At 41.5% G+C, this 25,372-nt stretch overlaps 1 protein-coding gene across 1 annotated transcript in view; it reads right to left on the bottom strand.

Annotated features, from left to right (window-relative positions):
- KALRN (kalirin RhoGEF kinase) overlaps positions 1 to 25,372 on the bottom strand; it is a 515,456-nt gene that overhangs the window by 292,807 nt on the left and 197,277 nt on the right. Inside the window, exons 4-5 of the mRNA XM_085311032.1 lie at positions 17,031 to 17,223; positions 12,241 to 12,753 (exon numbers count right to left, since the gene is read on the bottom strand). Of these exons, the coding sequence (XP_085167158.1) occupies positions 12,241 to 12,753; positions 17,031 to 17,223 (706 nt within the window). The remainder of the gene's footprint in view (positions 1 to 12,240; positions 12,754 to 17,030; positions 17,224 to 25,372) is intronic.

Genomic DNA, 25,372 nt, shown 5'->3' with positions numbered 1-25,372 from the left:
GGGAGGTTATGTAACTTCGATCACTTGCACCCATTTTCCTCAGTGCCCAGTTCAGTGGTCAGAAGTTTGGGTTCACTGGCTATAAACTAACCCAAATTCCTCAACCTCAGACTGTTTTGCCTGCAACACCTTTCCAAAGCCTGCCTAACAAGTCAGGTATCCAGGACTTCTGTGCCAAATAATATGCAGCGGCCTTGCAATACATGAAAGTTCAAGAAAACATTTCTGAATTAATTTTCATTAGTGCGTATAATGGGTAAGAAGAAAAGCTGGCGCGATCTGGCTTTAAAAATTCAGAAATGACACTAACGCTTCCTGGCWCGGACTGCGCTCCTGGTTTCGCCTCTTAAGCCATCGCAGACTCCTGAGGAGGCAACTTCTCGACCACACACCCACCATCGTGTCCTCYCTCCAAACAGACATAAAGGCTAATTTAATATATACTTTTAAAACCTCAAGTTCTGCCAAGTGTGGGTCATTTAAAGCTTTTCACCCATGCCAGGAAGACATTCGTTTAGGCAATAATCACATAGTTACATTGGAAAGACGCGGCACAATAAATCTGCTGGCTTCACGCACAGTTTAATTGCATGATTTCCTGACAGCCAGGCTCTTATCACCTGACCCTCTCCAGGATGAAAGCAATAAATATAAAAAGCCACTTTTTTCTCTTTCTCTATATGTACGAGCTTCATTGTCCTGTAGAGCATTTTGGCTTCTTTGTCTTCATTAGTTAAAACAGACATTTTTGGTTGTTATATGCTATGTTCATCCTTAAAAATAAGTTTTAAGTCTGTATTCAGGTGCCAAAAACACTTTCTTGCCACACTGATCAGGAGAGCATTCCTGTTACCCCCAGCAATGCCAAGGTGGAGAAGTTGAAACCTCTTTGAAACGCTATCAAAATTGGCAACAAAAATAAAGAGGAAATCTGTGCAAAAGCAAAAATATTCCACCAGAACATACTGCCTGAAATTATTTTTGGATCCATCCTCATGTGCACGGAGGAAGCAAGAGGAATAGTAACTACGTATGTGATGTCGGCAGCAGGAAACTACAAATAGTACAGCACACGGTGTTCCAGTTTCGGCAGCGGCCGGCTTCAGGGCTGCTTCCTTACCGTCAGCGGAGGGCAGGCTGCAATGTGATCGCTTGGAAACCTCAAGTAGGAACTACGCCATCCTTCGGTTAATGGTCTGCCCTCCGGCACTGCAAGGTCACAAGCGTGTGGGATGATCGGCTGTAAATCCGAGAGTAAGCAGCCCCAGACGGCTGTAACCGTGTTACGGGGCGCGCCAAGCTTGAAGGAAACGCGCGAGCCTTCCTCACCCCTACGGAACAAGGAACTGCTGTTGTATTTGCATTCCCATCACAAAGATCAGGTTCAATTCCACATGCTGCGGAGGCAGCATGCTCAGCCGCCTGCAAAAAAGCAGATTTGGCAGTGCCCAGCAGGATGGATGGATGAAGAAAGATGGAAAGCTCGCTATTTTACACATCAGATCAGGACTCCTGCTTCAGGACAGGCTTCCCATGAGGCAGGAGGCAAGGCAGTTAACTCCTGTGGTTTTTAATCCCCCCTTTTTTCACTTTGAACCTTGAATTCTTTGTACTTTCATTTTGCTGCTCCAAAGCCAATCCAGCTCAAAAGCAATCAGTCTCTGGCAGATGATTACCCTTCCTGATGGATGGCTGTCCATATCTTAAAAATCAGCACCACAAATGCCATCAGAGAGATTCTTACGTGTTTTGCCCATGCAGTCTGAACTCGGGTCCCAGTGTTAGGGAAGGAAGTTTGTATCCTCAGAGATGTCAAACTAGCAACAGACTTACTGCAGCAGCAAGAGCAATGTCAACAGTAGGCTCCAAGAAGGGGCCTGATCCCTCCTCCATGCTTAAAGAAATGATGGTTGCAACACGGGTTAGGTGACATTCACTGCCAGAGTACTATCCACCAGGAAGAAGGCTTCTGATGTGTATTTATCCAATTCCCTCTACTGCTCTGCTCAGCAGGCAAGGCAATCCCACACTTCATCAAAGCAGATGGCAAAACTGGGTTGGAGGAGCAGCACAAGCAGTTGGCGTGTACTTGTGAATTTGTCCTGTTGTTATTAGATTTGTGCCCAAACTTTCTACTGGTAGATGGAAAGGCAGAAAAGCAAATGTTCACAATGCTAATGGTACGTAGGGGAAGACCCCCCATGGCCTTGACTGATAAATAAGAAAATAGCAGGATATAAGGTTGACACTGTAAAAAAGCTGGAAGCTCTTCTGGAACATTACTGATAAAGAAGACATTTTGATTTTATAGTCCAATTAGTAGAAATGAGCTCTGTTTGTGCTTTAAGAGAAGTTAAAAACTTTGATAATGATCTCCTGATCTTGCAAAATCTGTTCTTTCCTACAGATACTAAGAATAGGATCTTATTAAGTGTGACCAGCAGTGGTCAAAGTAATGAACAGTTCCCACAGGGCCCACCAGGATCACTTCCCGCTCTGGCAACTCTTCACTTCAGATTGGGGGCAACAAATTGAAGATGGCATCAGCAACCTGCCAGAAGCCTATCTCATATTAAACAGAGAAGATATCAGCTATCTGCATCTTTAATTCACAGCCATAGCCTGCCAAGACTTCAAGTCCCAGCATGCAGGTTCCTGAACTGAGGCCTATAGACCACACAGGATTCATCTTTCAATTTAGGATGAAGGAATTTGCAAGTAATTTATCCTTATAGAGCTGAAGAGGATTTAGCCCATAATTCCCCAGTAATTCTTTCCTGTCCATGATTTGGTGGAGAGGACTGCAGATTTTGGCTGCCACCCTTAGAGCCTTTTGAAAGCCAAAGGTGCTGGTCCCACTCTGAAATGTCTTTGGCACCCACCCCTTACTATAAGCAGTTTTTTCTGTTTCTAGACAACTTTGTTTCTTTTTGAGAAAGAAAGTCTGTGTCGAGGTAAACCCAGGCATTTCGGCAATCTATAACCTCTTTGTCCTGTTCTGCTGCCACTGATCTTCAGAAAAAAATCAGAAAAGTTGCATTCAGAACATCATAATGTTTGTTCAGCTGCATCAGAACATCTAATAGCAGTTTACCCAAGAGAAAGAGCACTGATGCACTTTGAGACAAAGCAGTAGCACTACTCAGTAGCAGGAATTCAATTATTTTTAAATGCAAAAAAAATAGCACATTTCAATAAACACACTGAAAATTAATGAAAAACTGTGCTGTCACAATAGAGTTATTGCTACATGCTTTCAATTTTCACCTGTCTTATTAGAGCCTCCTTTATTCGAAGATGTGTGAAGCAATTAAATAAAAGTGACTGGAGCTTGCTTATAGGTGCATTTCAGGAAATACACACATTTTTTAAAAATGGATATACAGTTTATCTCTTTGATATGATTTTCCAGTGTCGGTCCTTTGTCCTGTACTGATTGATGCTGCTGCAAAGGTTTTTACACAAAACATCTTACATCAAGCAAGAGTAAGACTTCAGTACCTCACTGTRCTGTGTATTAACCATTACTCATGCTCCCAGCTGAATCCCAGGTTAAGTCTCCTTTCCATATCACCTGTGAAATTATCCTTTCAACCTTTTAAGGTCTGATGCAGTAAGATGGCGTTTGCCAACACAACAATTAGGGAAACTATATGGACCCACCGTCTGCGTTCTGTCTGGTATTAGCAGTTCTGCGTCAGAGCAAAAACTTCATTTTGAATATGGGGCTTGTCCTCTTTGTTGTCATCTTAAATACAAAGGATGGCACAGCAATGACTGCAGGTGATGGTCATCTATTCGAACAGGCATTGATGATCATCTCTTCAAACAGCAGCTTCTTTGGATTTACTGCTGACTTCCCTTCCCAGCATGGGTATCCCCATGTAACTTTACAAAGGGTGAAAAACAGTCATCTAGTGAGAATCTCTTTACCAAAAAAGACACCATATGCCATGGGAGACTTCAGATGATAAAAAAGAATTTGTCACTGGCAGTATGAGAGAATGGAGACCAGATACAGAAACAGGGTTTCAGGAGTGAACAGGCACTCTGTGCTCTATGCAAGAATCCATATGTATGAGAAAAGGCAGAGAAAAAGAAGCAAAACCAACTTAAAATACTTCGACTAAATGTTGTTCTTGAGCAGTTTCTATTCATATAGATATGTTTATTCCTTTCCAGATCCATAAATATGGAGATCTTTATATTTCTTCTACAGCTTAAAAATAAAGAGCAATTGTGCCAGGAACATTTTCAAAGCCTGTTTTTCATGCACTTAGAGTCTTACAAGCCCTGGCAAATCAGAGTACCATAATGCTATAAATGTGTGCTTACATAACTGGAATATTGTGCAGGGCACCAACAGAGGTAGCTGGAAGTAAGATCTCATTTCTGTGAAGGGGTGTCAAAGTCTCTAACCCCTCCACTAGTAAGGCTGGAGCCAAACATGGTGGCTAGAGATGGTGGATACGCAGCACCCAGGGAACTTCAGAAGCATGTGGGTCCTGGCATGTAGGGCTCTAACAACAGTGGCTTGCTGAATATCCTTCGGGGTAATTTTTAAAGAGACTGTGAGAGTCTTCCGCTAATTTATAGAGAAGCTGAATCTCTCACTGCTTAACAGGACCAGGCCTCCATCTTTTTTAACAGATGCCTGTAGCAGCAAAATGAAGCAGGGACAGGGGATCCAGCTAAAACTAGCATGAAAGCAAATGATTTTGCTTCACGAAGAGAGAAGCAGCTGCTTTGGGCTAGGTGACAATGACAAATTGAGTCCCTGTGATCTCTAAGAACTCTTTCTATAGGACTATGGGTAAGGAATACCATTCTCGCTCAGCAGTAAAATTTTGKTCTGTCTCATAAAGCTCTCTGCAAATGCATGCTCACACACACAGACTCCAGTTCTCTACCACTTCCGATCTGGAGTCAGTATCTGTACCTCAGTGCCACTGTCCCTTTGCTGCACAAGCATTTGGGATGGGCTCAGAGGAAAGCAACACGTTCAAAAGAGCTTTGCAGAGGCCCTCAGTCAAATGCCTCTGCAGAAAACACTAAGCTTATTGGCTTTTTTTAATTRAGGAAGTCTTACGGAGCTTATCTCAGGTCTAACAACACCCCTGTGTTTGAAAGCTCTAGGAAAGCTCCTTACTGTGACGCTCACTTACTGTGCTGTTGTGATATCCATGGTGTAAGWACTTAGACTGAAAATCCAGGGCACAGAGACTTCTGTATGCCAGTGTGGTGTTCATGTAACTTCAGTAAAATATAAGTCCTACGCAAAAATTCATTTCTAGTCCATGCTTATTATGCCTGCATGATTATTACTGTTAACAGTTTAACACAGAAATTCATTAACAATCCTTCCCCAGTGAAACAGCACAGGAGGCACATGTATTTCCCCTTGGTGCAAGACACTAAGGATATGCTCTCRTTGTTATCCTGATTCTGGTTCCTTCCCCTCCTAATATGCCTCCTACCTTCTCCCCAGTCCTAACTAACCACCTGACTCTCCCCAGAACTCAGTCTCTTTACATTCATTTCACACGTGACAACTTTCCCCCATCAGCTCTTCCGTACTTTTCTCCTCAGTTTCCCAGCCTCATTGCTTGAGACATAGCGCCCTTCCGGTAACTTCTAAGGCAAATTTTCACACAAAATCTGGGAGGAAAATGTGTACATGGCACGTAGAACAGATCAAAGAAACAGAGCACTTCCAGCAGCAGTGAAATAATAGTGGAGAAATGGTTGGTCCTGAGCGGACTTTATCTCAGTCTGAGGAGTGTGTCCAGTCAACTTAGCCTATCAGGAAGCTGCCCATTCCCAGATGCTCTGCCTTTGGCATTACACAAATCCTTAGAAGACAAGACGTAAATAGGAAAACGCTGCCACCTACTTCCACTTCCAAGGTCTTTTGACACTGCTGCAATAAGGAAAAGTGGAGATGAAGGGAAGTGAAGAAGGAAGTGAAGATGTTGCTGGTCTTTTTTTTCTTATCCTGCTATTCTGGAAAGTCAGCTAAGATCCATTTCTAGGAAACACTTCCCCACACAGCATCACTTGACTATAGGAACAGCTACTATTGCTGTACTTAATGGACTGTAATAAAATAAACTGTCTTAGCAAGAAGGATCATATCATCAGATTTGTAATGCATTTTATTACAGTATTAGCGTTTTTAAGTGTAGTGTAAAGGGAAGTAATGCCTGAAACAGTTGATGTGGATATGCATCATAATCGTGGTCATAAATGCACTGATACTCCCCCTTCTCTCAAGCAGCAAAATACCAATGTTTCTTTCTTCATTCCAACTTTTTTCCTAAAGCAAAGGGCAAATTTCCACACTTTGGTTCCTATTATTACACCAAAGTTATTCTGCATGTTGTTAGACAAAGGATGCACAACATTCTTCCCTTCTGAGGAACATAAACCTTTGCCAGGTATAATACTCCAAAAAGAGTGTGATAAGCGTGGTTTAAATACTCAGTTTACACACCTACTAGATAATCTCCTCTCCCACTGACTTGACTGTAGTCTAGTTCCCTGTTACCTTTCTGGACTGTGGATGTCATTGAGCTAGATTCTAGGCCAGGAACTCCTAATTTTCATCTGGCACTTGAGAATAACTGCAAATGGGCATACGGTGCGCCTGCCAAAAATCAATAGGAGTTTTTCCCCGTGCTTTCATTGGGAAGAGGAAAAGGACACTGGACAGGAGTCCAGTATAGCTGATTTATCTACAAGTATATCTATGAGTTTCCTCTTTCAGAGGCCAAAGGCTCCATTATTTATGTGACTAAATGGAGACCGATTCTCGCAGAGCCTATCTAATAGAGTAACACTCACCAGTTCCCTTATTTAAGGAGACCAGACTAAGGAAAAGTCCTAAATCAGGGCTGTGTGTGGGAAGGGAGGGATACAGCGTGTGCTTCATGGAGCCACAGCCTTGCTGCCCACCCCTGCGTAGCGGTGGGACATACGAGGACTGRTGCATCCACCTCGCCCCCCACAGCCTTTTTGTCTTGCCTAGTTCCCCTCCTCTCCAAACTTATCTTTAACCATAAGAACTTTGTRTTGTTAATACATTCAGATCACTCATACCCTCATCAAAATCTTCCCATCTCCCCATCCTGGTCACATAATCTGGGGACTGGGATGAACTGCCATTGCAGGGCACAACCTAGAGGCCATCCCCTGTGCTGTTCCTGGGCTSCCTGCTTCCTCCCTCGGCAGCCGCCCGCCGAGCAGCGGGCCCACAGCATTCCCCAGCAGCTGGCATAGCCTCCCCCATCCTGCTCCACAGGCAAAACCGCAGGCAGAGGTATGTTTTTCAAAGGGAAGCTTTGAAAGGCAGGAAGTTTGGCTGCAAGCTGCCTGYTTCACTGTCCCTTGCAAACTAAACGTGGCCTGTGGTTTGCCACTAGACTTTCCGAAAGTTGGCCCAMTGTGAACAAAAAGATCATCCCACCGCAACCCTCAAGTGAAATTCACTCACTGTGTTTTATAACTGCAGTTGCCATTTTTTGGAGTTTGCTTTTGGATTGTGATATGACTTTGGAAAAGCAGAAAGCAGAAGGGGGGGTGGGGATAGAAAGGACAGGTCTCTGTCTCGTATTAGTGGCTGACCCCACTGATATTAAAGCAGCCTCCTCTTTTTTTGCTCTTGTGCTACAAGTTCACAACAGAGATCCTTGGTTGAGTCAAGCTGATGACTATTTGCTTGTATTTAATGTGGACAATGCTGATTACATCATGATAACTGTTTTTCATTCACATAAGTGCAGGGGGAATAAAACTGATGTGGAAGCAATCCATAATGATGGGGAAAATCCTACAAAAAAATCAAGGTGGGTGCCAGTTACAGATGATTTCCAGAAGGCCTGGAAAGTGCAGAGTAGGATAATTTGTTGTCTTTTCCTGGTATTTACTCAAGCGCAAAGCATGTGGACTCTTTCCTGAATTCTTCTCCCTGTCCAGATTTCAACCAACCAATTAACATTTCTCAGATTGTTCTAATAGTTGGATCTATGTTGAYTGTGGTTTTTTGTTTTAAACAATATTCAATTTAAACCAAACTACATTCTTCATGTTACTGATGGCTAAAAATATTTTCCCTGTTATCCAGTAAAAACATAGAGAAGACTTAGTTCTGGTTTCAGAGTCATACACATACACGCACACACACATACACGTATACATAAAAATGTGTATTAGTTGGTAAGGAATGAATTTGTAGAGCAGTGAGGGTCAGGGCTACACCGGAGGCTGAAATGTGTTATTTATCAGCAGATCATTAGAGTCAGCACTGCACAGCATGTGAACTTCCTYACACAACTCTGCCAAGGCTCTCCACGTGGCCGACCTGCCTGGATGACTGTCTGCTGACTTGAGCTCCAAGGAGCTTCCAGTTTCCATCTGGTGATTCAGTCTTACTGCACTGCTTGTGCCCACGCGATAGCCCAACTTTTGTTCTCCCTCCGTGCGAGCAYGGGAAAATAAAAACCCCGAAGGCCTGACATGAAGTTTCTCTACGGACAGCTGCATTCTCTCCCACCGATTCCAGGGGAAGAAGCCCAGGGTGGGACTGGTAACCCCTCCTTTCCTTTTACCAAACATGTGAGTCGCTCAGCAGACAACTTTTCAGACTGTCTGGTCCTAGCCTGGAGCCTCTAATCACTCRAAGGAGGTGGGGGGAGAACAAGAACTCACAGTCATATTTCTTATCGGTATCCAGTACGCTTTTGCAAACAGTGAAAAGAGCTTAATCTGGCTGACCTGGTCTCGGTAGGATTACGACTCTAGCCTAGAAGCTGCGGTTCAGTTGTTTGAAAAGAGACTTTTACTGCTAGAAGATGGAGTACGCTGGGAAGCRAGATATCTTTTGCTTTGAATAATTAAAGTGTCTGGCCAGCAACTATCACTTATAAATTTTTGGATAGAGGAGATCTACAGGAATAAAAAAGGTGTGAATTGCTTTGCTTTGAACACCTAGAGTATTATGAGACCAAGGGGTTGCCTTAAAATACTGCATGCTTTTCCTTCTAGTGTGCCCTTTTTTTTCTATTCCTTCTTTAAGAATTTTTCAGGCAATGAGGACATTTGAACTTTTTAAAATAAGAGGTGTCTGGAAAATGTAAAGTCCTTGTCCATTTTCTCCTTATTAGAATGGTTTCCTAAAATATCACCCAACAATTATACAGAAATATTTTTAAAGGCCTTAAAAACCTTATTTACGTTGGTGTTTGACCTTTTGCAGAGTATTATAGCTGTCATTTGATAAGCACTAAATGACATCCAGGTTATAGAGAAAGAGTTGTTCATTTCCCCATGAGATGAAGACCATCCTGTCTATGCTACTACACCTAATGCTAGAGGGTAGAATTCAACTGAGCAAATGGCAGTATCAGGAAACTTTAAAATTCAATACTTAAAATTCAATTCTGGTGGATATTTATACAGTAGAGGCTGTACTCACTGGATTTAGCTCTGAATTTTTTATGAAGCAAGTACTTTTCGTCATGAGGTGGTTGGACTATTTCAAACAGACCTGCAAAAGGCAGCTAAGGAGAACAAACACATTTATATTTTACATCACTCTACATATTTGAAATATCAAGTAAAAGGGCCTGCAACCTTATCTGAAACAGTTTTAGGGAATCATACACTGAAAAGATTAAAAGCACTGGCTTGAGAGTAGAAAACAACAAAATATTTTCTATTCAAAAAATTTCTATTTCAAAAGAATATTTTCTATTCTTTGGGAAAGTGTAAGGGTACAGTCTAAGAAAAGACAAGGAGTGCTACCCTGGGAAGCCAAAGCAAGACTGGCTGTTTAGTTAAGAAGTAAGGGATAGGTGCATAAGAGGTATCTAGAACATCCAAATGCCTGTCTTGTCAATCAAAAATGCTCGAGTCAGGCAGTGTTGAAAAGGYAGAAATCAGATTCTCACCTCTTCCTCCTTCATCACAAAAGCTTCATGTATCTACTCACTTGCCCAGACCTTATGCTTACCAGCCCTGTAATAYGTGCAAGCAACCTCGCTGTCACAACACTGAGACTTGCATCACACCATGCTTGTTTAATGGAAAGAAAAGAGAAATATTCTGGAGACACCCTTCAATACTACTGGAGGTGCTGGGCAACAAGATCTTCATAGATGCTCACTTGATCTGAGAGCCTTTCAGCTGACATGATACTAATATGAGCAGATAATCATCATAAGTAAAAATACACATTTACATTAACAAGCACTTGTCATCTAAATAATTCCAAAGAAATTCATAATCCAAATTCATGAAACACTGACTGAAGTRCAGCCACACTGGGAAGGGCAGGTGTGAACAATCTGCTTATAGCATGTCACACAAGGAAAAGGGAGCAGAACAAAAAGAAATAGTAGCATTTGGAAGAAAAGCTGTACTCTTACAGATTCTTGACTGACTCTGCAGTGATTTTCATTTTAGAGATTCATCTGAATTCATCGTTTTCCCAATAAGATGATTGATCATATAATGATGGAGCCCTTTGGGTCACAGCCCTCCTTAGAGATATTTAGTACATGCACTGAAAACCAATGTCTTGTATCTTTTTTCACACTACTGAAGATTGTATTTGTTTCTGCAATGTGTTCTTCCCTGACCATTTAAAAATAAGTATTAATTTCCACCTGATAAAAAAAATATCACTCTCAATGGGTTCCCTCTTCAGATGAGGTCTGCATTTCTTCTTCTATCCCTCCTGGGTCCACGCAAACACATTAGTAAAACAACTGTATTGTACATTAAGTGAAGAAGATGCAGAGATTGGGGCTTTTTGATGGATATACACAGACCAGATGAGCACAAGTCCAAGAGCTCAGAACCTTCCCCTGAGAATACCCTACTTCTACAGCTTACAATTTTAAATGCACAGTGAAGATTTCTCACAAAACTGTAATCAGACTCCAAGCACTTCTGCATAAAGAGGGTGAGACTGCCAAGACTCAATACAGTTTTCTAACATAAAATCACCAAAAATCAGTACTTGTCAATGCTTCCAGAGGCAGACAGCAGCAGAATAGCATAAACAGCCTGCTTAATTGTGTATTATTGACATATACAGGTATTGTTGTATATAAAACCTCAGTAGTGGACACCGATCGTTTTAGCCAGCCTTTTCAACTAGCGTGACACGCTGCCATGCTTCGCTTTCAGGGGACTTCCCTATCTACCACAGGTTCTCAAATTAGTATCTTCTGAAGAAGGTAGGAATGGGGATGTAACTGAAGCTCTACTTCATGCTTCTTGCTATGTTATGGAACTATAGCTTCATAAAATCATGCTAATTACCAATGCTTCTGTTGTCCTACATTCTTTTATATATTGCAGTTCATTTGAAGACATACCATGTGTTTTTCAGGCTGATACACTACATTAGAAATGTCTAAGAAATAGGAAGTTGCAATGCAGTCTCGCTATGGAATAATTTAACGTTAAATATTTCTCAAATGTGATCTTATGTTGCTGAATAGGAATCTTGGCCACTGACTCAGTGTCAGGTATGAAGTCAAATGCCATCCTTATGTGCTGTTTAATGCAAACCAGCCACAGTGAGTTTTGCATACTGTCGTCATTTGAGAATACTTTCTCTTGGTCCATTTATATGTTTACTTAAGCCTGAACCTAAACACAATCTGAGATCTCATGCTGTGGGAACTAAGTGGCCACGTCCTCGGTACTTAGTTTATTCAGGCTAAAGATTTTACTTGTTGCAGATTCTGTTGCAATTTCCTAGGAAAGGTGAAAGATGTGGATTGGGAAAACAATTGGGGAAATTTAACTACAGAGTTCCCATAAATTCACAAAAAGTGCAAACATTAATCATAGTAAATCAAACCCTAAAATTATTCTTCAGATGCTATGGCAGGCAGAAAAATATATTCATAAGCTTTGSAGAAGAAACTCAAATAAAGCCTGATCGTCATGCTAATGTCTACCAAATGTACCCACTGTGACATGAAAAAGGAAATGAACTTTCACCAAAGGTGACACAAGCAGGTTATTCTGGATGTCATTTTGCCTGCTATATCCACAATTAGTTCCTTGAATTTGGTTTACAAGTCACATAAAGTACATCTGCTGGCATCATGAGATTTATACCTGCAATTAATGCYGCATGTTGCTAATTATAGAAAGAAAAAATGGTCAAAGTGTCTGTGTGATAACATTTTGGTAAAAGTATAAAAGGAGTAGATCATTCCCTACCTTCTCAGCATCTTGTTCAAAAAGTCGGAGTTGAAAGCACTGGTCCAATTTCAACTTGCGGACATGCCACATCTGATGCAAGTGTTGCCGGGTGGAATGCAGCTTGTCTAAAAGGCTGGTGATCTTTGGCACGAGACTTTGAAAATCTGCACTTCCAGGAATGCAGTTCCTACCAGAAAAACCATCACTGCATCTTATGCATTGTAATAACCTCTGACCCTCACGATCCAGTTCTTCCACAGGAGCTTTAATCACTTTTTTCTTAAGCTGCGTGTGCTCATCAATTAGCCTTCTTGAGCCCTCAACATCAACTGGAAATTCCTTCCTAGCCAACATTTCCTGGAGGTCCTCCAGCCTTGATAATAAATGAATAGCACTGTTGAAAAACTCTTCCAAGGAGACGCGCAACTCTATCCATTCATCATGGTTGTAATCCAAAGATCCTTCAAACTCATCCGTCAGTTGAGAAGGATCCACGAGTTTTGCCAGGCCTTCAACAGAGACCATACTTGTCTAAGGAAGGGAAAACGACAGCATTTGAATCAGTGACTGTCTAACCAGAAATAACAGTGCAATCCATAAATGGCGTGAAGGGATTATTTTCCTCATCAATACATAATTGAAGGAACATTGTAAAAGATGTTGAGGACTATATTTAACTTTGATGAATTAATTGGATTGAAAATATTCTATTAATGACATTGATTTTATTTATTTATTTAAAGGCATGATATTTACTGGAATAATGTCTATCTTTTTAGGCTAACCAGACTATCAAAAACATATAACGGGAATGCTTCTGCCATGGATTATTTTAAGCGTTTGGACACTAAAAACTTATTACAGAGGCTGCTGACTGTGTGAAYACAATTGTTCACTAAATGGTATATGGTATTACAGAGATTGTTTCTTACATTACATTCAGACTAGCCGCTGTACAGCAGCAAAAATTTTAAGCGTAAGAAATAGGTATTCTAATCTGCCAAAATATACATTTGCCATTTTTTCCTTCAGATTAATCCAGTTTTCTTTTGCCACAGGCAGACCTCTTTCATATTAGTATTTTCTAAYGTGATTAAGCCAAAATCGATTTAAAATTTAAATGTCACTGGAGTATTAACAATTAGAATTTATTGCTAATAGAAAGAATAGTTTATGAATCATACACAGTCAAGGAAAATTGTTTTAATTCATTCAGATTTTGCTAAAAAAGTAATCACTGATAGAGAAATGCACTGGGTGCCTGGCAAGCAGTTTAAAGCTTAAGGTCCCAACAACTGAAGGCTATTCCCATTCATTTTATACAAATTATTTTTACTGAAATATGAGCACAGGCTTCSAAATATTACTAAAGATTTTCAGTGGTCATGTTAATACCCAAGTTGGCAGCCCTTAAAGGCTTGTGATGTTCAGAAAGTGCTGCACATATATCCCCTAAAAATCAAGCCTCTAAAGAATGTCAGAATTTGTGCTCTTCAAAAATAGAGGCACTCATAATCACAGCAATCTTGAAAAAGTCATCTATAAAGAAAAATACCTCAAGTCCCATCCATTAACCTGAATTATGTCCAAAAAGTAGGCTGCCCACTGGTTTAAAGTGAATAATAGGCTTTTCTTCCAATTTTTTTTTTATCCATCTAAAAATATCAGGCATTCTGCAATGTATTAAAATGGGATTCTATTGAGCATATATGCTCAGCAAAAAGATTATTTTAAAACTCTTTTGCAGTGTTCCTTCATGAAAASGCTTTGGGGAAGGAGGAGGGTGGAGGGAAGAGCCAACAAACAACGGGAAGGTAAGTATGCAGCTTCAAAGAGGGATTTCAGATTTCTAAACCTCTTGACATGGACAGTGACCCTTCCAAGGTATTTAATAAGATAATTCAATTTAGACTTTAACTGCTGCTCAAGAAAAGACTTCTCTTTATCGCTAATACCTTGGCCTTCATCCTGCAGTATGGCAAGCTACTGCGAGCATTGCTCTTATGTTCAGAATTTAACACGACCATATAGCAGCAAGGCTTTTCATTTGAAGAGTTCTGCAGCAAATCTCTTTATTCACATTTGTTTCTCTAGGGAGTTATATCAGACTAATATGAAAACAACCTTACTTGGGCAAGTGTGTGGCAAGACTTGTTCCCAGGCATCATTCTTCCTTCTTTTTTATAAGAAACACTCTAGAAAGCACTGCCCATTATTTAAACCCTTTCAGCAGGAGAAAGAAAATCATTTTGAAGACATCTCTGAATAAATGCTAACTAAGCTTCTTGGTCTACCCCTCAAGGTGGCAGGAAGTTGTAAAGTCTGTATTAGTCAATCAAACCCTTTTTTTCCTGTTTTTCTTTACCTGACAAACTCGTCCCAAACACACTGAAGCATACACTGTTTGGACTGTAACACAGAACCACTCTRTCAGGGAGGGTCACGATAAAAATCCTGATCATTAGCCTTCACTAAGGGTCATATTCTGCCCTGGCATATCCATACTGTTTCCATTAAGCTCAGTAGCAGGATTTGGCCTTAAAACTGACACCTGGTTAAATCAACATAGACTTCCACTGCCTTCGACTGCAGCCTAACCCTACGAGTATCTAGTGTTTTAACCATAGCTGGGGGAAATCCCCATGATGGTTCAGTGCAGAGAGGATGCACACGTGCTGCCCCTGTAAATCAAGTAAGGGCAAGGCGTATAGATCTGGGATGATTATCTTATATGCACAGCTCTGATGAGAGAGCATGACCTGCCCCAGAGTCTGAGCTTACCAATAAGCAGCAGCAACCACAAGAATCCTTTAAAACGGAGGTTCCTGGATTGTGGCCTGTACATTGCAGTGGGCCTAYGGGACGATGGGCCATCGCCCGAGGAACCACTTTAAAATCCTAAAATTGAAGGACTCCTCAGTTCTGTGTGCCTGTAGGTGGTCCAAAAGAGAGCAAGAGAGCTGACATTGCTCCTCTTATTCAAAAGTTTGTGAACCAATATTGGCAGGSAGACTAGGGCTCACAGGCACACACAGAGAACAAAAATACCCTTAATGCATGGCAGTGAGTACAGAAATGAGCCAAGAGTTTTTAACACAATACAGACTCAGAGCTGTAACTATGAAGAATAGCTTAACCACAGTTTACTCTTCTCTATCATCACACCAGCTCCACACAATGAAAAAATACAAGTCAAGTCCCCAGAGTATTAATGCATTTTAAAACAACCAAAGGTTCTAAAAAAGAAATACATATTTGAGGACTGATACTTTACTTCTATGTTTTGAAGCTTTAGGGAGACAACGATTTTGTTTATTAACTCACTGGAGGATTGAAATTCAGTCCTGGACAGATAYGTATAAGCTGTCTTGCGCTTCTAAGGGACTGCCCCTTAGTGTCCCTATATAAGCGAAACTTAGCGTTTCGCGTATGCCATGAGCTATTCTATTACTAGCCCCTGCACAGGCTCCCTCCTGCTCCATGTTTTTCTTTCTCCTTTCTCGCCCTTTCCCACYGCCCTGATTCCTCTCTGTCGCCACGGGCAGCACTGCCAGTCTCACTGCRCTGCAGGGGCAGCCGCTTCTGCCAGGGCCGGGGGTTTCAACAGGCTTGAGGAAGCTGTGGAGGTGACGCAGGCCTACACTGAAGACAGTCTTGCTGTCAAAGGCTCATAGGAGGCAGCAGTAGAAGTGGAAGGTTAAGGCCCATCGAAACAAGGTGACATTTTTAGTTGAATGGTTTTAATCAAGTTTTCATGAGATAGGCAGAAAAAAAAACAATCTACAAATACTTAAATTGCGATAACACTGTAAAAGTTGATTAATGCTTAGCGCCAATCTAGCTGCCCACTGCAATTCAGCAGTGCCCTTAAAAAGAGAGAGTTTGAAAATAAGGACATATTTACACCACACTGACTTCAATAGATCTGAAATATATACTTAAATATATTCTTTCATTACAGTCACCATTAACAAATAGCAAATTCTACTCTGATGTACAGAGGTATAAATTCAGAGTATACCTCTAAAATTAAAGGACTGGTAAGTAAGTAAGATAAGTACAAAATAGTATCCCAGCAAAGAACAAAAAAAAAAAAAAAAATCAAGACTAGCTCATGACTGAGCACATACTGATTGATACATGAGCACATCATGCAGCTGAGCTTTGCTTCTGTCTGGATAAGACACTGCAATTCCCAGAAAGCTAAGAAGCAATAAAAGAATGTAGCTGGCTTGTCTTCATTCGTGACAAAGTTAGTAACATTTCCTTTAATTATGCAGTGTTGTATATTGGTTATCATTCAGTGAATTGCCCAACACACCTTATTGCTCACAGGAATTGTTATTGTTATTGTTAACTTTGAATATTAAATTTCAATTAAATTAAATTAGTGACAATATGCACATAAATTTAATCTAAATGCCTTTTATTAAAAAGAGCCATTAGGTGAACCTGGAGAGAAGACAACGTGTTAGTACCTTGAGAACTTTATCTTTAGTATTTTGACTGACTTGGTAGTGGTTTTTTTCCTAAAAGAAACAGAAGAAAGACTGAATGCAACACCACCCAAAAAAAAGACATGCACTTAAAAACGCAAAGCGAACCATGCATATGAACCTCTAAGATGAAATGTGAATCCCATTCCACAAGTTTGCTCAGAAGGCATCTGCTGCCAGGGCACGAACTGGCTCTGGGAAACAGTCCTCAAATGCCTTTTTCTGCCACCACAGGGCTTAGGAATTTTTTTGCCCGAAGAAAATTTGTTATCAGGGATAAYGCATTACTAAACATCCTCATGTGGCTCTCACCTCAAAGATGAACTTGGAACTGCCAAAGTTGGTTTTCTGCTTCTGCCAGAAATTATCGGGCTTTATTATCAGGGCAACGTGAATCTCAGCAGGAAAAGCTTCTTGAAGGGTCTTTAGAAGAGGCTTGATCAAATCCCATTTGGATCCCCGCATATCGATAATAACAGTGAATCCTCGTTTACAGACATCTTCACTGTAGGGATAAAAGTATGTCAGGATAATTAATATTGTCAACAGTCATACTGAGACTTAGCTTTTGTTGTTAGCATTCAGTGCTTCAGAGCAAAGCAAGGAATTTTACACTTCAAAATAAAAGGCAGAACATAGCATAAAGGTGATTGATAGGAAATTTTTAAAGTTTTGCTACAATCTAATTTACATGTATAGTCCCGTTTATATGTTGCAGTTTAATCTCCTATTTCCMAAACACATGCTATTTGAATTTTCACTGAAAACATACATACTTTCATACAATTGAAAACAGAATCAGCTGTATCTACATAGTAGTTACATATGTGTACATATAAAGGATTTTGCTTTCAACTCACTGCATTCAGTAAGTCACCACCATAGCAAACAAGCACAGTTCTCCACCTTAACACTGCTGGCAGCTAGCAATTTTGGGTACCTTCACTTTTAGAGGTCCCTTTAAGGGCTTTTAGAAAGTCTAACTTCCAGAAAAGCACCTGGCAATCATTCTCTGAAAAGAAAGTCCTTGTGACTCAGCATGTGCGCTGTTAAAACCGAGGAGGCCCTTCTCCCGCCTGATTGATCTTCCAAATGTTGCAGGGTCTTTTTAAGGTTGCAGTCTTTCTTACTTTTCTGCCAGCCTTCGCACCTCCCTTCTCAAATGCTAAAGGCAGGGGTCTGGCCTGGCCATTAGGATGTACCGAGGGGGCCATGAGCACTGCAAGCATTGGCTTGCAAACCTGCCTTCCCTTTCTCACTGGGAGAAGAGATGAGAAATGTTAAAAGGACATGTTGATTCAGTCACGTCTGGGGAAACTCAGGGATCCAAGTGTCTCCTCCGGGGCTGAAACACTCGCACAAGAAGTGAAATTTCCTACCCCTGGTAACACCGTTGGTAGGGKGATGCTGAAAAGTAATCGACGATGCACTCAAAATGCCAGAGTGGTCCAACTGATGATTTTAATCCCCCTCCCCGTGACGGAATGGAGGTTACTGCCAGAAGGGGAAGACTGGTGAAGAAAGGAAATGCAGAAAGAAGAAAGGAAGACTGAAACAGAAAGAATAGTATAGAATGAAGAGAAACATGGACATGCATAAGCATATTTTGTATAATGAATGCTGCAGTGAGKTACAGAATAAGAAATTCTCTTTAATAAATGAATCTTCCACCCTTGACCTTTCTGCAAAGTGGCCGGCAGCATAAAGAGGATCAATATTGTAGACATAAAGGCATATGCAAGGTAATATAAAATAGCAAGTGTTGGTATCATTGGAATGATTTTGATTCTGAAATACACTGAGGACAGTTATTATTAAGCATGGTTATTACACATAAAAATGTAAGAATCCATGTTTAGCCTCCACACAAATACTCCCAGTGTGCACACACACAGGATGGTTTTCAATACGACCTTTTTCCTCTCTAAACTTAAACACTCACTGCAAACAAGAACCAGGTCCTACATATCTCGCTGAAAACAATTCTTAAAAACTTAAAGTTATGTTTCTGGTCTGGAAAAAAGACAAGGCTATCCTTCATAGGAAGGACACTGCGTTCATACATACAATGTAAAAATAAGGTTCTTGGTGACCTTAACAGGACCTAGAAAGGTTTGTGGACGGACAGATGCCCATGGYAAAGGGGACTTTGCCATGTTAAGAGCGTTCCCTAACTTGAACAGTCTCAACTTAATGCCAGGACGGAGCGGTCAAAGCCAGTGAGCATCGTCCTTTACCTTAGCATTACTGGCACATCCAGAGCACGCTGCACAGTCAGCGCAAAGGAAAACCAGGGAGACCAACCTCTCCCAAACACTGCCAGGAATATAGATCTTTTTATTCACTTTTTACCTACTGCTGAAAGGTCAGACATCTGAATCCTTCCATAAGCGATGCCAAAAAAAGGCTGTAAAAGAAGCTTTGTTGGTGGTGCTGCTGCCTCTTGCCCTTTGGTACAAGAGCTGAGACAAAGAATCAAATCAGACAGGACTGAATAGAAGCGTTTTTGTTTTTTGGGGTTCCCCCTCCCTTTTCTTTCAAAGCTTTATGAGGTCTTTAGTAACTTCTGCCAAGCCACTGTCCCCTGCTATACTTAACTGACTCTTCCAAGGATTGCTTTTACTTCAGACCGTTGACAGAGATCTAGCAGCTATATGGACACACAAACAGCAGCAACCAGCAACAGGTAAGTGCAATGTATCTTTAGTTACATAAATTTAAAAAACATTGCAACCACAGCAAGGCATAACCAATATGAATTTCATTCCAACTCCCCATGGCTGCTGCCAGCCTGACTGCTTACTAAATCTGATCTAAAATGATAAAAACTTAATGTAATATTTACTGATGAATAACAGAAAAACCTGCTTCACCAAGCAGAACAGTAATGTCCTGAGGGACTGATGTCTTCTGTTTATGAGCCTGAACTTAGTAATGAGTCTTACTCATTACTAAGTTCCTTACTCGTTCCTAACAAGTCTTAGATCCAAACAGCCCTGAAATCAGCCCCTATCTCAGCTATCTCAGCTTTACAGCGTGAGCAGTATGATCTCATCTCAACACACGTGATCAGACACCACCATGACAGCAAATTCATCTTGCAGTAAGGTGGATATTCCCAATAGGGAAGTAAGAAATAACTATGGGCTGGATCTTACGTTTGCTGAGGTCTCTCCACCAGCCGCCCCCAAACCTTAGGAGGCACCAAGGTAAAACAGGGAAACAAACGGTACTGCCACTCATTCCCATCCATGCACCATGCCCAGCAGCCACGTTCCTGAAAAAGTGCTACAATGCACTAAATCCTTACTTTCAGGTTTTCGGAAACTTCATAGTATGCCTTCAGTGGAAGAAGAGAGGGTGACAGTTCYGCAGCCGTTTCTGGTGGACATGGGAGAACAGCAGGGATGCAGTGGGTCAGACCCCTTAGCGCCCCCAACGCCCTGGCAGCAGCCTCTCCTCCCAGCAAGGTGCTTCCACAACTTACTGAGGTCTCAGCTCAGGAGGGGCTTGCTGTGGAGATTTAATTGCTATGGGGTGTCACTGGGCTATTTCAGGGGACACAGAGCCAGTACAGAGCCAAAGAACATGGAAAGGGATGTGGGGCTGGAGAGGGCACTCAGCTGCTCATGGGAGGCCTGGAGACAGGGCAGGTGTGGGGAGGAAGGGAGATGTTCAAACTGTCCCTGGGTGCCCCGGTGGCAGTGGAGGTCACTTAGGAGCCTGGGCTGGCCCAGCAGCAACACTGCAGGARGATCAAAGCCCACTCAAATCCTGCTGTGCTGGGCAGCCTCCRGATGTAGGCACTGCACCCAGCTCGTAGCACCCAGGTCAGCGACTGGGATCTTGCACCCCATGGTGCAGAGAAGTCAAACAGTGAAAAACGGTCCTGCTGAGATGCTGCTCGCGTGGCAAGGCATCCCGCTTTACAAGGCTGGGAGCAACACCAGGGAAGAGGACAGTGCATGGCAGGGGAGCAGGGGGTTGCTGCTATGCAGCTTCGCGAGGAGGCCCCCAGTTTCGGGAACAGTGTCTGTGTTGGCACAGTGGGACGTATCCTGGGGTGACACAGACTGCACATACWCAGTGCCTCCCACCCCTGTAAATACTGTAAAGATGCCTAGGAATAAGAATTAAGAAAAATGCAGACAACAGCAAATGCCTAGRGAAGAGTATAAAAGAAGCAAAGCTGCAGATGCTTTCACTCACTCTTTTCCACATCTTGGACAATGCAAAGGGACTTCCTGAACCAGAGGCGTTGTTCAAACACTTAACAGCCCTCAGCAGATTTTTCTTCCGTTAGTTTGTCTGATCCTTCCTGAACCCATGTCAGCTTGCAGTATCCGCAGCATCTCGTGGCAGGGAGTTCTCGAGCTTCAACTCCCCTTGTTTGCAGGGCACCTACACAAGTTTATTTGCAAGTTTCTTCCAAACTTGTCTCCTGCTTGCTCCATCTGATGCCTCCTGATTCTTATATTGGAAGAGGCAATAGGTTGTCATTCCCTATCAGCATTATCCACACTCCTTATAATTAGACCAGATTTTCAACAAACTTACGTATATTTTCAAGCAGGAAAACTGATGGGATRGGGAAGTGGAGAGCAAAGAAAGAATGGAGAACACTCACAGATTTTATAGGGTGAGATATATCATATCAACAAGTAACAACTGTTTCAATATTAGTACAAAATTTCTTACAAAGGAGAGGATCTCCCTACTTGATTCACCCTATAGGCAGGTGAGTTTCTTTATGYAGTAAAATAACTGAAAATAAGTGAAAAGATGGGTACCTCTTTTCACAGATAACACACATATGGACTATGTTTCTCATGGTGAGCAGCTCTAACTCTGCTTCAAGAACCTTGCTCACAGGCTCGGAGAACTGGCTCTACTTGTAATTTTTCCTTTAATGAGAAGAACGGTGCTAACCTGTAACACCTGTGGGTCTCTTGTCTCATCTCAGGAATTTGATCTCCCAGGCACAGTGATAATCCTACATGCCCTTCTCCGACTCTGTGGGCAAAATTAGCACCCAATCTCTAAACCTGCTTGTCAAAAACTGTTATTTAACAGTGTTTAAATAATTGCTGGAAGCCAGAAAGCTGTCTGCTCGTTATTTCTACTTTCAGTTGCCAAATGTGCCGGAGAGAGGGGCATGAGAGCACTTACACTATGCAAGCAGGGAGCCAGATATTAATCAGCAGTGATATCTCAGAAAAAGAAGAGGGAGATAAAAAATTATTTAGTTTGTTTGTAAGCTCTTCAGGGCAGGGACCATCTGCCATGCTGTGTTTGTCTAAGGAGCCTGCCTTAGTGGAGCTCTCCAGGTACCTATGCTCATATTGAGGTCTTCAGTCACCTAGAATTAATTCAAAAAATGACTCCTTAGGAAACTATAGATTCAAATCCAAAGAATTAAAGTAAGTAAGTGAATTATAGTGGGYTGTAAAATGCAACTGAATAACATACGTGTGAAAATACAAAAGGCCTAAACAAATGTGGGGACAGCTCATAGACACTTTAATTAAAAAACTAAAAAAGGGCTAAAATTTAAGTGGCAGTGTTCAATTACTGACAGCCATTGATAGGGTGATAAAATGAGTGGCCTCATTTGTAGAGATAACGAAGCGCTCATAAACTCTGGTGAGTCAGGGAAATCTGCAAACCTCTGTCATCTTTGACAAGCCGTCATTTTTCTTCAGCTACCTCAACGGGCACTGAGGAAACGACTCCAGGTTCCTTCGGAGCAGTCTAGCCATGCTTATTCAATTTGTTGTTTAAAAGAAACAACTCAAGCCTTTCCCAGTTTACTGATTGCTCAGGAAAAGCACGGACAGCAGTAATCAAACTTCCTCCACAGTGTCCGAGCAAAGCATGCTTTATCCCTGCCTGCCAAGAGGCTACGTCAGTCCTCAGATCTATTATGCCCAGGTAATTATTTTAGGATGGCAACTAATGTCAACTGTGGTGCTTAATTTTTTCCGGTATTGATATTTGATCAGAAACTGGACAAAACACTCAAATCAAAGTATTTGGGCAATCTGTCAGATTTTGGCTCTGTTCATCTGGACTAGATTAGCAACGCTGAGCACAAAATACTTGACAGTTGATATGTCACCRCAGTTGCCACACTGCTTCTAGGCAAAGACAGAGACTAGCTTCTAGGTTTTAAAAAAACACCCTAAAATATTTGTGAAAACAATACTTAAATTCTAATTTTTTAAAAAGCATAAAATTGAAACTCAGAAGCAGATGTGATAATTTTGTCAAAATAAATCTCTGTATTTTGGTTTCTGGGGCACGTCCATAAGGTTATTTTCTCAAATTTCCTCCTTAATTCAGGCACATTCTAAGCTGTATTTTCTTTGGCAAGAGCTGACTTGCYGGGTACCAAACAATTTTAAGCACTCCATGCTTTCTGATTAATCTTTCAAATACCTATCATTGATTACATGTATTTTTCATCCTTATGGTTTGGCCAAAGCTTCTGGCATTTAGAAGCTTCAGCACTTGATTAGCTAAAATAACATAATATTTCCATTCCCATTTTGTAGTCATGAGTTAATGACGATGGAGCACATTTAGCATGTCTGTTGGCCCACTAACAGCACAGATCTGACATATATGGCATCTCATTCAAAATATGACTTGTCAGCAATGAAAGCAAGATCTCCTGTAAGAAGGGTCAGTGTAACCTTGTCAGGAGACACTCTCGGCATAACAAGTAGCTCTACAAGCATCAATCTGTAAGCACAGAATCTGCAGGAACTTAATTATTTTTGAGCTCACCAGGCCTCTGACAAATGTGGCTGTAATCAGGCAACTGATTCACAAGCTGAGGGTGGATAAGGGAGAGAAGGAGGAGAAAAGTGGGTCTGTGAAAGCCTCCAAGCACACAGTGTTATCCTAAAGGTCTCATTTCTTTCTGGGAACAAACTCTCCTGTCTGGTTTCCGTATCAGAATTTTCTAAGGATTACCTAAGTAACTCATGTGTTAACAGTTTTTATTTATTGCATTTCTTTATTCAGCTTGTCCGTGGTTTGTTTATTCAGCCTGAAAATTAAGCTGGCTGGAGAGGCTTAAAATCAATGCCACTTCCTCGCCCTCATACGTTCATGCTACATTACCATGTTTGGCCTGAATATCACCTAAATAGAAACAGTTAGCCATCTGTATTCATAATACACTTTCCACCACAGTTGGGGGGACCAGATAAAGTCCTTTCTGATAGATTTAATTGTCAAGYATTCCTGAATCACCACAATTTAGTAAAATATTTGACTCCATTTAATGTGGCTCAGCAAAACTTACTTAACTCCTTATCCCAATTAGCAGGTGTCTTACTGAACTGTCACACGGTCAGTCTCAGCTGTCACCCATATCCCCCAGTGACTATGCTGCCATTCAGAGTGATGGGGYAGTCTGTCTTCTCGAAGATCCCGGGACGTCGCTGCCTCCTCGTCCTCACAGCTCCATTACRTGCTAGTACATCAGCCACCAGCTAAGGAACTTAGCGGTGCGCATCCATGGTGCACCATTACTTTGGAAGACCAAACCACTGAAAGCTCCCACCAGAGAACTTCAGCTACCTAAAAAGCTGCACATAGACAAATTTTATCACAAATTTTCCCTCCTGTGTTTTCTTTGTTTTGCAATACATTTTTGTAACATTTTTTTTAACAGAAATCATCAGTCTCCATCTCCAATTAATCCTTTATTCCTCACTCTGACCTAAATCTGTTTCTTCTTTCCCAACACTGAAAAGAAAGCATTCATTCTCACTTTTCTTTTCTAAAAAGTGAAAGAAAGAAACGCAAGCCAGTTTCCCACTGGCTASAGCTGGACATAAAGCAGTGATGTAAAGAACTTTCAGTGACATGTTGTAAAAAAGACTTGGAGCCGGGGAGGTCTTGTCAGAGACAAACCTCCTGTCTCGGTTTCCAGCCATTGCTCTTAGGGGGACATGAGGTGTGATTGCAAATGGCACCAGAATGCAGAAGCACAGCTGTACAATGTCCACATTCAACCCCTGGCTTTGGCCACTTGTCAACAGGAGGGAAAACAAAGACAGAAAAAACACAAAATTTGGCAGCAGCAAATTCGTCTCAGAACGGGTGCTCCTGCTAGTCTCAAGCAAGTAACTCATTTTGTTCTCCAAGTTTGCCTTTTAGGAAAATGGCTCTGAAGTCAACACAATTACATTGTGAAATGATGCAAGCTGGGTAGGATTCAGACWCCTAACCCAGTATAAGAAAATCCTTCCCCAATATGCAGCTATGATCTTGTGCGATCATGACAGCTCTTACCAGAGTACAAGCCCTRCCTGGTATCTATGTCAGGAGAATCGGAAAGGGTTTGGCACGGTTGTGTTCTGCCGTCTTCTGCCCAGATGAAAATCCTGATCTACACCATTACCCCAGAGCTGAGACCCAGATCTCCACAGGCATTCATCCTCTTATTTCATTGACCAAATAAACACTATCTGAGAAGCTTTCTGTCTTTATTCAAATAGCCAAGATATAAAACACAGCTGTGTCCAAGAATGCATGATTGCAGCTGTTAAAGCCAAATCCAGAGGCTGAATATTATAATTTTGCACATTCCTATTAAGCTTCTGCTGGTAAATGATGCCTTCATACAAAGCATTTACCCT

This window comes from Rhea americana, unplaced genomic scaffold (assembly GCF_003343005.1).
Source record: "Rhea americana isolate MKP2758 unplaced genomic scaffold, rheAme1 scaffold_33, whole genome shotgun sequence".
Taxonomy (NCBI): domain Eukaryota; kingdom Metazoa; phylum Chordata; class Aves; order Rheiformes; family Rheidae; genus Rhea; species Rhea americana.
The sequence above is the reverse complement of the archived record's forward strand: the minus strand, read 5'-3'. Positions and strand labels throughout refer to the sequence as shown.